The sequence below is a fragment of the Cardiocondyla obscurior genome, linkage group LG20 (assembly GCF_019399895.1).
Source record: "Cardiocondyla obscurior isolate alpha-2009 linkage group LG20, Cobs3.1, whole genome shotgun sequence".
Taxonomy (NCBI): domain Eukaryota; kingdom Metazoa; phylum Arthropoda; class Insecta; order Hymenoptera; family Formicidae; genus Cardiocondyla; species Cardiocondyla obscurior.
This window is the reverse complement of record NC_091883.1, coordinates 1886298-1899634: the sequence shown is the minus strand read 5'-3', so window position 1 is coordinate 1899634 and position 13337 is coordinate 1886298. Positions and strand designations below refer to the sequence as shown.

At 33.4% G+C, this 13337-nt stretch overlaps 3 protein-coding genes across 10 annotated transcripts in view; 2 read left to right on the top strand and 1 right to left on the bottom strand.

Moving 5' to 3' along the window:
* The window catches only part of LOC139110338 (acetylcholinesterase 2), a 132804-nt gene that overhangs the window by 44491 nt on the left and 74976 nt on the right, over window positions 1-13337 (top strand). The gene's annotated exons all lie outside the window — the stretch shown is intronic.
* On the top strand, window positions 3318-8418 carry LOC139110344 (venom allergen 5). The gene is made up of 7 exons (XM_070670059.1): window positions 3318-4631; window positions 6881-7002; window positions 7188-7269; window positions 7404-7564; window positions 7768-7868; window positions 7943-8037; window positions 8129-8418. Exons 1-7 carry the CDS (start codon window positions 4535-4537, stop codon window positions 8173-8175), a joined length of 705 nt encoding a protein of 234 aa, XP_070526160.1. The 5' UTR covers window positions 3318-4534; the 3' UTR covers window positions 8176-8418.
* LOC139110342 (actin maturation protease) lies at window positions 8534-13196 on the bottom strand. 8 transcript variants are annotated; one of them, XM_070670053.1, is made up of 5 exons: window positions 12490-12864; window positions 11795-12194; window positions 11326-11658; window positions 10980-11200; window positions 8534-9618 (listed from the first exon to the last, which is right to left on the bottom strand). In XM_070670053.1, exons 2-4 carry the CDS (start codon window positions 12007-12009, stop codon window positions 10999-11001), a joined length of 750 nt encoding a protein of 249 aa, XP_070526154.1. In that variant the 5' UTR covers window positions 12010-12194; window positions 12490-12864; the 3' UTR covers window positions 8534-9618; window positions 10980-10998. The 8 variants fall into 8 exon arrangements, with proteins under 8 accessions (XP_070526154.1, XP_070526155.1, XP_070526157.1 ...); XM_070670054.1 differs by lacking the exons at window positions 8534-9618; window positions 12490-12864 and adding an exon at window positions 13045-13196 and having other exon boundaries at window positions 10355-11200; XM_070670056.1 differs by lacking the exons at window positions 8534-9618; window positions 12490-12864 and adding an exon at window positions 12994-13135 and having other exon boundaries at window positions 10355-11200.

Sequence of the window (13337 nt, the reverse complement as noted above, 5' to 3'; positions counted from 1 at the left end):
TATTTTAGTGAAGAAACTATAACTGACATTGAAATATATGAGAAATATATGAGTTGCAAAAAATGAATAGAAATGATTGTATCATCAATGAGTGATTCTCTTGCAATTTGACATTGTAATTAATGTTAAACTTTTAACCATAAAGATTTAGTCAATAATAATTAGCTAGGCAGTTAATAACTTTTTATCCGAGTGAAAAAAAATGCATTTTCACGGATGCATCCTACATAAAGGGGTAAACCTTTATAACATTTGTTAGTGAACAAATAAGCCTGCGAAAAATTGAAGTCAGTCAATTTGTCAGTAAACCAAAGTTTAATGTTCTATGAAGACCTACCACATAGATATAAGTTAGCGTAAATTAATGTCCGCGAAAATTTTTACAGGGTAGAAACACACACACGAGAAAAAAAAAAAAGAAAAAAAAAAAAAAAAAAAAAAGAAAATTTCTTTTTTCTTTTAACCTTTCAATAACAATGATGAGAATCAAAATGGAAACGCTAAGAAACACTTTTACTTTTCCTAGAGATAAATAACTCGGTGATAAATGTTGCTTATAAAACATGGAAAGTAAAAAGATTTTATTTTATATCGTATGTAAAAGCTATCTAGCGAAATAAACTACATTAAATATTCAAAGAAAATATTTAAACGAACTAAAAGAAGCGTCATATATTTTTATTCTTCATTTTTATTAAATTTATAGAACGTATATAAAGGATGTATTAAAAATAAACGATCAGGTGGATATAAAAAGTCAACGCAAACAGACACACACGCCCATACACATGTATATACGTATATATGTATAGTGAGTGTTGATTTTCGATAAAATTTACTAATAGTTAATAAACTCCGATTTTTGCGACATACAGTCAATGTGATAGACAATCTGACGTAGTGAAGATAAACGAACTTTGCCAATTGAAAATAATTAATTGACCGCAAATTGTCAATTACGTGATAACTTGTGAGCTTAAGGCTTGTTACATGTGCACGATAATTTATTGTTGCGTTCACCACGTACTTCTGTTTTACGTAAATGATTTACAAACATATATATATATTCTTTTTTTCTTTTTTTTCTTTTTCTTTTTTTCGGCAAACAGTTTTCCATAAGTTCAATTTCGATGAGGCAGTTTAATTTAGAAGTAGTCTACTTAAGCAGGTAATTGAAGGAGCAAACGCGAAGGAATCGATGAAACACGATTTATTCGAGAAAATGAGTGGCTCGTTTGCATTGATCCTAGGCGAACACTTGAACGCTTCTATGCTCATCAAATTTTTAAACGTTAATAAATTAAGGTACACACCTATCTATATATCGCATTGGCACCCATTTTCCCACAGATAAATATTGAGTCGTTACACATTCGAATCATATATTTCTAAAACTTTCTACATAATAAAACAAATGTGTAAAAAAAAGAAAAAAAAAAAAGAAAAAAAAGAGGGAAGAGTTGCACATATAATTTCTCTTGTTTCATATATGGAAAGTGCTAATGGGCACCATTAACATACATACACATACAAACAAAATATATTATCGAATGTTTCGCGTATGCTTTTATCCATGAACATGCGTTATTAGGACAGAATTACTATTAATTAAGATTATGTATGGCGATAATAATAATAACGATGATGTCATCTACGATTTAAAACGGTCTAATAACGATAAACATTAGCAGGCTGCACTGTATCTTCTAACACCTAATCTAATTCAGATTATAAAAAGATATAAAATGAGAATGATTAAGATATTAGATAATTATGTTCAAGAATATTTGACTATCCATAAGTTTCTGCTAGGAAATGTTTATTTTCTAACACTAGAATAGTGTTGAAAATAATTAAACGTTATTTTAGTACGTGTAATTAAATTTAGCGTAATTAGGATATAAATTAATATATATAAGTATCGTTTTTATCTCGAGAGAAGTAAAAATTAAATTCCAGCAAGAGCACACTTTAATCATTTCTGCAATTTGAAATAAAAATATCAAAGTCTGTCATTTCTTTTTTTTTTTTTTTTTGGATTTTGTTATGCAAGTGTTTTGAGGTATACATTGGTATTGGTACTCTACACGAAATAGGTCGTTTGCACGTGTATGTCACATGCATATATACGAAACGAATGACACGCAATTCGAGTCGGTCATTTTCTTTTATGAGAAGCTATTACACGTCCATACTGCGTAACTCACCTTATATATACACCTACATTATATACGAGACAAGATTGCTTTGCTTTGTAAAATAAAAAGCGAAACAAAGCAGTAATGACAAAAACGAGGGAGTAATCGAATAAATAAGTGCATGTGCGAACGAGTGAGTGGGCGAATGAGAGAGAAAAGGGATGAAAGAGAAGGGAAAGGCGTATATTGCGTTAAGTGTTGTTAAGTGTAAACGTAAAAATATATTAGACGTTATATCATTATATGTAATTATTATGTAAAGAAAAAAAAAAATGATCTGTATAAAAGAAATTATTGTGTGTAGTTATAATAAATAACTAATATCTACCAAGATCTGTTGCAGCTTCTGGCTAATATATTTTTTTATTATTTCAAGACGACCGAGTGGATTGGAATTTTTTTAAATATAACTGTGCAGGACTACGCGGACCACCACGTATACATCGGATGGACGGGACATACTTCGGTTTCTGGTGCCCAACTGTCTGGTCCCGACGACAAATCACATTCTGATTAATTGAACCAGTCAGCTCGCTGGTTAAACGTTGTTCATTAGGCGAAAAACGTGATTCTGGGTGACCTCCGGAGCAAGTCATAGAACGAGAGGGACTTTTTTTTATGAGACTTTAAATATGCTAAGTAGCTGTAAAACTTAGGAGACACCCGATAAGAGGAAAAAGGAAAGAAAAAGAGAAAAAAAAAAAGAAAAAAAAGGTTTCGTCCACACGTTAAGAAGACTAGGCGTTCATTCACCAGTTCTCCTGTTCGATTCCAAAAACAGATAAATAATTCGACGCCAACGGAGAATAATTATTCAAATTTTACATATCATAGAACTGGTTTGCATGTATATAGTTTCAAAGGTGTCTTCATCAAAACTGAAGTGTACAAGGAATTTACGAAACTTTTCCTTTACTTTAATAGATAATTTTTTTTAATTATCGTGGTTGTTATTGCAGCCAATTTTTGGACGTACTCGAAAGAAACGTTCGAACTACTACCTGGCAGTTCGAATAGATTATAATCATTTCTATGATATTAATTAATTATCCGACTGATAATTTTATATTACGTGGTATCAGATAAAAATTTGTTTTTTTTAATTATTTTATCTTATGTATACATACATTATTTTTTAACAGTGGAATAATAATTTTTAAAAATAAAATTAAATAAAACGAAAAATGTGCGAACTCGCGTGATAGACAATTAATTGCACACGTGAATGCGAAATTTTATTAGAAGGTGTTTTACGACTATAAAAGTCATATTCTTTATCTTTTTGCAATTTCGTCCAATAGACTTCTTGAATTCAAATATAAATGACCGGATATAGCAATTCTCAGAAATCGTGTCGAAAAACAAGAGCTGAATTTTGAGTTCACAGCAGCTGTTATTCGCATAAGTGTGAAACCTGTTCAGACATTACAAAAACAAAGTAACGAAAAATAAATTAATAAAGAACTGTTGAAACTAATGTTGCCGAAGGCAGAAAGAAATTATATATCCATATCGTACAATAAATTTTTCGTTCACGTACTAAAAGACAAGACATATATATATACCATGCTTTTGTTTGAAGTTTGCATTAATTTCTTTCTTTTTTTTCTTTCAGATAATAGATTCAGATAATAGCCCTTTGCGAGATGCATGTGCATTAATTATTTAAAGTTGAACAATTTTATTTATTCGAGATAATTAATTGAAGAAGCTCTCATTGCTCACGATAGCATTTCTGTGCAAGAGTCATGCTCGGCTTTATTAACTTCGCGGACTGAAAATGAAACAATTAATTGGATCCAATTAAATCAATCGATCGTAAGGAGTTTTTCGAATCACTGAATCTGCATTCAACCTTGAGTGTATATGTATTAAAGTTATGTGTCAAAGTTACCCTATTCCCACATATGAGTACCACTCCTCACTGCACCGACTGGTTCATTAACAATTACATGGACATACTACGGCACAGGTGGCACGATATATAAAGTCACGAGGAATCGACGTTCGGCGTAGCCGGCTATTAGTTCGAATCGTTCCACCGACCGGTTTGCGGTCGGTTCCGATTTCCTATACGTCGATATCTCCGGACAATTGGCAAATTGACCGATTCAATCGACTAACACGTGCCGAAGCGAACGATTTCGAGTTCCACGTTTAACTTGAATCTTCACGTGTCAAGCTCGAATCCTTGCCTTACTTCTTGATTGTTACCGAGATTTAAAGAAGAGATCCCAATTGCCGGGATCGCCATCCTAATCAAGTCTCCCAGTTTCGCCTCCAGCGTCTACTTTCGTGCTTTTGGAAGTTGGTGGGATTCCTCGTCCGTTACCACGATGTTCGTCAAGAAAAATGCCGGTATTTTCTTAACAATTTTCACGTGCCTGCTGGTGGATCACTGCCGAGCTTCGTGCATCGGAAAGACTCTACTGAGTGAGTATAATATCTCAACAATTTTTCAATATCGATAAGTCAAGCATAGCGTCGAAAAAAAAAAGAAATAATAATATTAAAAGTAAAAAAGAATTTCTTTTCACGAAGATTATTTTAACTATCAAGATATTTGACGATGACAGAATAAAGTCAGCAGGTGTAGGTCAAATTGTAACGTTACGTTCGATACCAAGCCCATCTCATTTCCGGCACGGAAAAAAAAAAGAAACTGATGTTTCCATCATAGCGAGACGGAAATCGGGCGTGCACAGATACAGTCGAATTCGCTTCACCTTTTCAATCGCCGGTAAACGAGCAAATGACATGCTCGAATAATTTATCGTTTATTCATTCTAACTTTTAATTGAATTAAAAAATCGATAATAAATTACAAAAGTAATCAAGCCGAAATCTATATTGCGTTGCGTGTTTATCCGGTAGCGCGACGTAGCGTGAATTTCTGGATGGAATACATATGTAATCGTGGAACAAGAAAACCTACTCCGCTCGATTAGGATAGAAATTAATTTCGGAAATCAATTAGCGGTCGCTTCTTCGCGAAATTATTCGACATTTGTATTCGCCTGAATATTTTTGTCTAAAATAGAACCCGACAGCTGCCGTAAATTTAAACCGTCGATTACTATCGAGAGTGCCTCGAGTACGAAATATATTTACGGAGAAATCTCCGCGTTTTAATGACGCAATCTGATTTCGGAATGGTTAAATATCTATCGTTTGTATATAACTGTAAAGCACGGAGGTTCTCTATTATTTACCCGTTTACCGTTAAAATTGTATTAATGTATGAACACGTGAAATAACATAACGATTCGCGTCGCTCTATTATTTCCTAAAAATATATTAAACATGAGCTTTATATAAAAACGTAAAAAAAAAAAAAAGAAAGAAAAATCTAGAGCAAGATTTTATAAAAATTAATTAGCAGAATTTTGCCTTTTATTTCTCGACGAGAGACGGTTTCCTGAAAGTATATTCCTCAAACGTAAACGTGGGATCTCCTATCTTGAATGTATGGATGTAAATCGAGGAAACCACACGAGGAGCGAAGTCGACGGAGTCCGCTTACCTTATTAAATCTATCTTAGGTGCCTGTCCGGAAAGAATCTCGTAGGGATACGTAATGCGAATCGCACGAGATAAATTAATTAAAACTATTTACCGGACGTGACGGGTGTAAATTGTCGATATGCAGTTTCATTATCCCATGTAACAATTAACTCTCGCCGCGATAGCGATGCACGTAAATGTGGGAGGCGAAAAAGGGGAGAGTGTAGATGACTCTCTTTGTCTCTCTGACCGATCATATTACCCGGTGCCAAGACTTGCCCGGCTTTCGTACTTGGTCCATTTCACAAAGGATGCAATTACTCACCTTTCTCGTTCTTCTCTCTGTGATCATGCCCGTTGTTGCGGGCATACTCCGCGGAGAAAAGTGATTAAACTCATGACGGCATACTCCGAGTATAATATCTTCGTATTAGCGTCTTAACGCTGGAACAATGAACACATAATTCGCAAACGGTTCCACGCGAATCGAAGATGCATCTACTTTTGATAAAGAAAACTTTTCGGAGCCTCAAGTATTTTTTTTTCTTTTTTTTCCTTTTTTTTTCTTAATTGTGAATCGTTCGGAATTACTGGACCGCGAGCCGACGTTTGGAAACAACATAATAAAGTGCTGAATAAAAGGAGCGCCATCAGTTCCAGCCCAATAAGAAGTTAAACTTACGAAACGGGAGTTCTCGATGCACTAACAGAAAGACAAGGGAAACGTCGCTAAACCAACTTCCATGGAAAGTTTTTCGGGTGGTTGCACAATCTGCAACTCGCTGTGAAAGAAAAGCACGGAGAAGAAAGATTACGGAAATTCAAGGAAAAATCTAAAAGGGACAAATAGATCTAATACAATGAAAAAAATTACTTAGAATGAAAATAAAATTAACTACTTGGGATATTATTTTCTATTCCATTCTTTTTTTAAATTAAAAATAATATCTGACTATCTAGCTTAAAAAAAAATTACTGTTAAATATTAAACACATATAAATGTGTATAAAATCGTGAACTACAAATGCATCTCGTATAATTTTATATATATATATATATATTTCCGGAAAAAAAGAGCTGAATATTAATATATTTCTCGATAAACAATATTAATAGCGATAGAGATAGAAATATATTCGTTCCGAAAGTAGCAGATAATAATACGTATCATTTTACAGGATCCGGTGGTATATCATGTGAGGAAAAACAGATTATCTTGGACGAACACAATCGATTAAGGCAACTAGTAGCATTAGGACAGATACATGGCCAACCGGGCGCGGCAAATATGATGGAGATGGTAAGTCGACACGTTTTGCGTCATCTTTCAGAAAGACGATACTTTCAAAGTCACAAAAAAAAAAAAAATTGGTTCCATATAACAATTTATGTGGAATGGAAGGATATAAGGATATATTTTAATTTATTAAAAAAAAAAACCCCCAAAAAACCGCACATCCAACTAATATTATGCAATCGTTGTAGATATGGGACGACGAGCTTGCCGCGATGGCACAGAGATGGGCAGATTACTGCGCCGAGTCGCATGACCATTTAAGAAATGTCCGTAAGTAAAGCTATTCTTAACTGTTATTGTTTAAATAATTATTGCATTATACTTTATACAACTGCGTTACGATATTTATCGGTTTAACACAAATGTCCGCTTCGATTGATTAATCAAAGCAAATTGATTCGCAGGTAGGTTTGCAGTGGGACAAAACATTGCTCGCTCGTGGACGACTAGACCTCCAGGACCTTACGACGGTGAGCCGAATTGGAGGCGACAAATTTCTGGCTGGTTTAACGAAGTACAATATTATCATTCGGGGTACAGCAAAATCACCGGACATTACACGCAGGTATGCGACTGAAGCTCGTGAGCTCATAATTTATTATTGCTAGATATTACAGAACTTCGTGCGCGTCATTAACTTTTGTTTTCTCTATGTTAAAGACATAAGCTTTAACGTTTAGATTGCGAGGAAGCAGCAACAATAATTTCAATTTGATCTAACAGGGTTTTTTTTAAGATAGGACATGGAATACATTTAATTAATTTCAGGTGGTATGGGGCGACACTTTCTTGATAGGATGTGGATATTCCTTCTACTACGATCCGGCTCGTGGTTACACCAAAAATTACGTCTGCAACTATGGCCCGAGGTAGGAATTTTATCTCGAAACATATTGTTATTCCCCTTTTAGATTTTACATTTTTTTTTAACGTGTTAATTCAGTGGGAACGTGCTCGGTTTTCAACCTTATAAATCAGGGCAGCCTGCATGCGGCAATTATGGGATGTCTTACAGCAACAGATATGCCGGATTATGTTGTTAGTATCATATAACTTTAACATGTAGTTAATTTGATATTATAAATGATTTTAACCTTTACGTATATTAATAAATGTTATGTGATTACAGCTCGCGGAAGTTATTATTATCTGGGCGCTCTATGTGCATATGGATAATATGAAGACTGGATATACTCATACTTATGTATGAAGAATGCAAATTTTAAAACTCATCACCTTTCGTTAGAATTGAAATCTGTCAAATTATTTCTAACGCATGCAAAATGTAGTAATTGCGGTTAAAAAAGAAGACGTATATTATGTTATTTATAATTTTATACGATAGTAATATTCACGATTATAGATTAGAAATATATTTATTATATAGTAAAAGGAGAGTTCGTGTTATAAAAATAATTAGCATTAAAAAAAAAAAACTTTAAAATGATTATCTTCGTCATTAGGTATCTCCAATTTGCTTAAGAAATTCATGTATTCGCAATAGGTTAATAATAGGTATAATATACGACAGAGATCCGAGAATTCAACAAACTTTATATTGCTCACTTTACAGACCAGTTTTTGTAGTGAAAAGTTTTCTTATTAGAGAAACACATTTTACTGCACACATTTTATATTAACAAAAAATTTACAGGAAATTATGTGCGTTAACTTTTACTTTTTCCTCGTGTTAATTAACGAACTGGTTCCACCACTTCTTCGATTTATTAACATATGAACATTACATATAACGCGTAAATAATAAAAATTAGTTTTATGGCTTTTTATTTCCCCAATTAGAAAATTTAATAACTAGATATTTGAATAAATAATAAATATAATTAAAAACCTAATTTGTTATGACTGAGTTTTATAAATACAATATATGTATGGTGGTACGTATACGCCGAGGACATTACAAATTATAATCCTCGTTAAAACGTTATTACACTCATATTCGTTGCACGTTAATCTCATAACTGGAATTTAATTGTTCTCATAGAAACAGAAAAATGTGGCGATCGTTTTCACTTATTCGAGCGTAGCACCAATTACATCAGATATAGTCATTTTTCTTAATACAAATTATATAAATTTTTTGGCTTTTAAAGTATTTTAAAATTTAAATTAAAGGCTATCAATAAATAACACAAATACGAGCTGATACAATAATCATTAACAATAATCAACGTCGTGATGATAAACATTGTATTCTAAAAATTGTATAATTATTGTTCGTAAAATCACTAGTTTAACAAAAAGAAGAATGTGACTTTTATAATTATATAAATAATTTTATGTAAAGATTAATATAAATTTTAAACGACTATATTGTATTTAAAGCAGATAATTATATACTTATTGTATATTATTTTACTTGTATACTTTGCGAAAGATTTATCTGAAGACTGTATCGCAATGGTAACGGAAGACATTAATATCTTACACTTTTACATATATCGCGTTTATATTGATAATTTTTGTAAAAGAAGATATTCATTTCGATACTATCCAGGTAACACAAACATTTAACAGACATCATAAAGTAGTTTAGAAAACATCCTTCTATTTTAGACAACTCTTCTAGACAATTTTTAATTATTTGTATTGTCTACATGCCTGTAAAATACAGAAAAAAAATGTCTATGTTTCACCATATGAATAAATATTCTTATAGCGTTTTGATTATGATATTGATATAGTAGGAGAAGCTTGAAAATGAGGCAATGTATGTTAATGCAGTGTACATATCCTATTATAAATGGACTTCGGTCTTTTCACGGCACTTAGGTAGAATTTATTTTAAAGGCTTCTTTTGATTAATTCGAAGCTTTACCAAATCTACAAATTTATAGCATCTCTTTAAATTTGTTTTCATTATTACGAGTATCATATTGACAGATTTAATATAAAACGTATGGTATGTATGTAATATTTTGTATGACTGAAAAGACCAGCCAGTCATTGAGTATCTTTTTAGTCTTTTATTTTGTGTATTCGTGTGTGTGCGTATGTGTAGGTGTATCTTTAAAACTATAAATAATTAAGTTTTGTATAACAATAAATAAATATTACAATATTAACATGTAATTTAAAAAAATAAAGAATAAAATTTCGTCAAGCAACGTGCTATTTTTAACATAACAAAAAATAATTTAATACTGCATTTTTATTATCAATCTATATACGTATATGTATAAAAAAATGTTTTTTAATTTCTTCAAGTTATAGAAATGTAACTTTTAATTAATTAACTTAAATTAAACACTTTGTATGTATCTAAATTTTTTAAAACTTGTATATTAAAGTTAATGTAGCATGATTTTGTAACTAAGATATAGTTTAGTAAAAGTGATATAATAGAATTATTCTTTATTTATTGCATTAACATAAGACGGAGTAACCACAATTGTTGAAAACTCACATATATTTTATCTAAAGAAATATACTTAGATCTTTTTCTTCTGAATTATCACTTTCAATAACAATTTGCTACAGACGCACGCACGCACACGCATATATGCATATATATATATATTTACTTACGTAAATATTTTTTGTGTCTCATTTGTCTTACTATGCATGCGTACACTTTTGCATTTCCATCTAATAGGACATAATTTACTATCAAGAGAGACAATTATCTGTATTTATATTTTACGTGCACATATTTCGGCCTGCCGTAATTATTATTTACATTATATAATCCGAGTAAAACGAAAATAATGCCACTTAGAGTTGCATCTCTGATATCGAGCGCTTTTTTTGGTTGATATATTATGACTAACATGTAAAATATTCTGCGCGAATAGAAATATACGTATTAATTAATTAATTAAAGCGTTGCATGTTACACACAATTATCAGTTGATCCTTGCGATGGAAGCCATGTGTATATGCAAATATGTTTCGAATATTTAGCACATCTGAATACAGAATATCAGCAAATATTTGTTCTTAGCGTAAAAGTAATTACTTACAATTTTCTTTCATATAACTCTATATGTACGGATGTAATGCCAGTGCTCTGCCGCGTAAGCCTTTTTGACCTCCAACGCCACCCTTTGGTATAACATATCCTCCTGCGTGTCTTGCCGTACCTTCTTCTTCCAAGTTGCCATTACTTTCAATCAAATCACGTAAGGGCCAACAGGCCAGATGACGTGATTTACCGTGACGTGCCAGAACATGATATCCTTGTCTAAAAATATTAATATTATAAAATATTTCGTTTTCCACACGTTTTTTTTATTATTTTAAGATATATTCTTGCAAAAAAAATGTTTAATTATCTTTTTAATAGAATCTTTTATTCATAGATTATACCTAGAAGAGATTAGACCCACAAGCAATGCCCAATGTGCTTTGTGACCTTTTTTTAAACATGGAGCATGGTTGAAATCAGAATCGTACGGTATCAGCACCATTGCTCCATGTGCTAAAGCATGAGTTAACGTGTCCGGACACTGTTGTAAATCTACTAAAATATCTGGTTTATGATCGGGTAAGTATTCCGCAGCTAACGTTCCCATGAAATCGACGCTATATACTTCGCCATGCTGTGTGAATCCTCGAACACGAGCTTCGGCAAGAAGTTGATTTACCGAAACTGGTTTTGTATATTCTTGCGATGCCATTGAAAGTGCCACTAGACCACACCTATAAAGTATTTATTTTAATAATTAAAACAACTGCAGTTAAAAAAAAAATTAATAATTAAATAAAAACAGTTTATATATATATATATATATAAATATATTTTTTTATTAAAGCAGAAAGATTATATGATACTCACTGTGGCCCATCTTGAAGAATTGGTTCTACTTGACAGAAGTAAGTCACCTCGGCATCTTTCAACTCATTTCTCGAAATCAATTTTTCAATTTCAGCCTCTGCAGATGTAAGCGTGATTTTGGCCCAAGGGGGCAACGAGTCTGTATCATTGACTTCTGTTTTCTCACACATAGATGCTTCTGACAAGCTCGAAAGAGTTGGAGATGGTGCTGGCATTTCTCAATGCCAAAATACAGATCAACAAATTATTGAATTTGATAGAAAAAAATAACGGTTCCAACAGCTACGAAATACTACTTATACATGTGAAGAGCCTTATTTGGATCATTGCTCGTAGTGATTTTCCCACAACATTCAATATGTCTATTCTTTGTTCATACTAAAATGTGCTTTGGAGTCCCCTGCAAAATTTACGAAAGTATATTAACTTACACAATCTTACAAAATGTAATTATATTCGAAACGGAATTGACTTTCAAAAATACATTTCTCGTTAATAGCTCAAATTATTCTTATTTTAAATTTATTGTTTATAGAACAATCTGAAGGGAAGATCATTATCAAAATGTATATATATGTACGTATATATATAGACTACTAAGCGCTCAGCTTTAAACGACTACGAGTACCATTATTGAAACGAAATTAACATAGCAAAATTAAACGTTACGGAAAAACAACATTGATGCGTGTTACATGTAGGAAACCGTACGCCTTCACCGAGAAATTTCTAATGGCAGTCCGTCAACGTGAAGAGATAATGATCAGTTTCCGAACAGGATATAAACGTATCGAGCCAGGGAGACGCTCCGTACTAATCACGAGCGAAAGCAGTGCTGAACGACGAAGAAGCCAATTGCGGAAGAGCGAAATGTAATGAAAACGAGCCGGCTGATCTTATTTGTTATGCAGCAACGAGGTGATGTCGCGCCGTATGACTTTGACATTTCTACGTCCCATCCTCTGGTCCCTCCGACCACCGCGCTCACTCCCACCCAACGCCTCTCGCGCGACTCGATCCGTGCGACAAATCCGTGACTCATGCATGTACATTATATAATTCCGCGACGAAAGAGTCAGATACCCAGCACGCTCGGCCATGCACTCGCATCATGGCTTACTTCTCCGCGCCTTCAGAAAGAGCTCGCACCGTTATTCCCGACCGTGACTATACGGTAACGTTTATTTAACTACGAGTACCGCGGACTCCTCTGAGTAACATGGTAATCGTCCCCTCCCGGCGACCCTCACCTCGAACATGAGCTCGGCGTTCGAGCCCGACTCGCGGACGTCCGTCGACGGGCAGTCGACGAATGTCGACGAACGACGTCGGACGTCTGCCAAAAATATACACGTACATGCGCGCTACTGAAAAACGAAATGTCTGATCTGTCACGAGTTGACTCCCATCACTACTGGTTCCGACACCCGCCTGCGATATCAGCGACGACGGCGGCACCTCGTGGCATTTTCTTTTGGAACCAACAAAATTTATCTGCCACATTATTGGCCCCGTGAGAAACCAATTTTCCAAAAGAAATTGT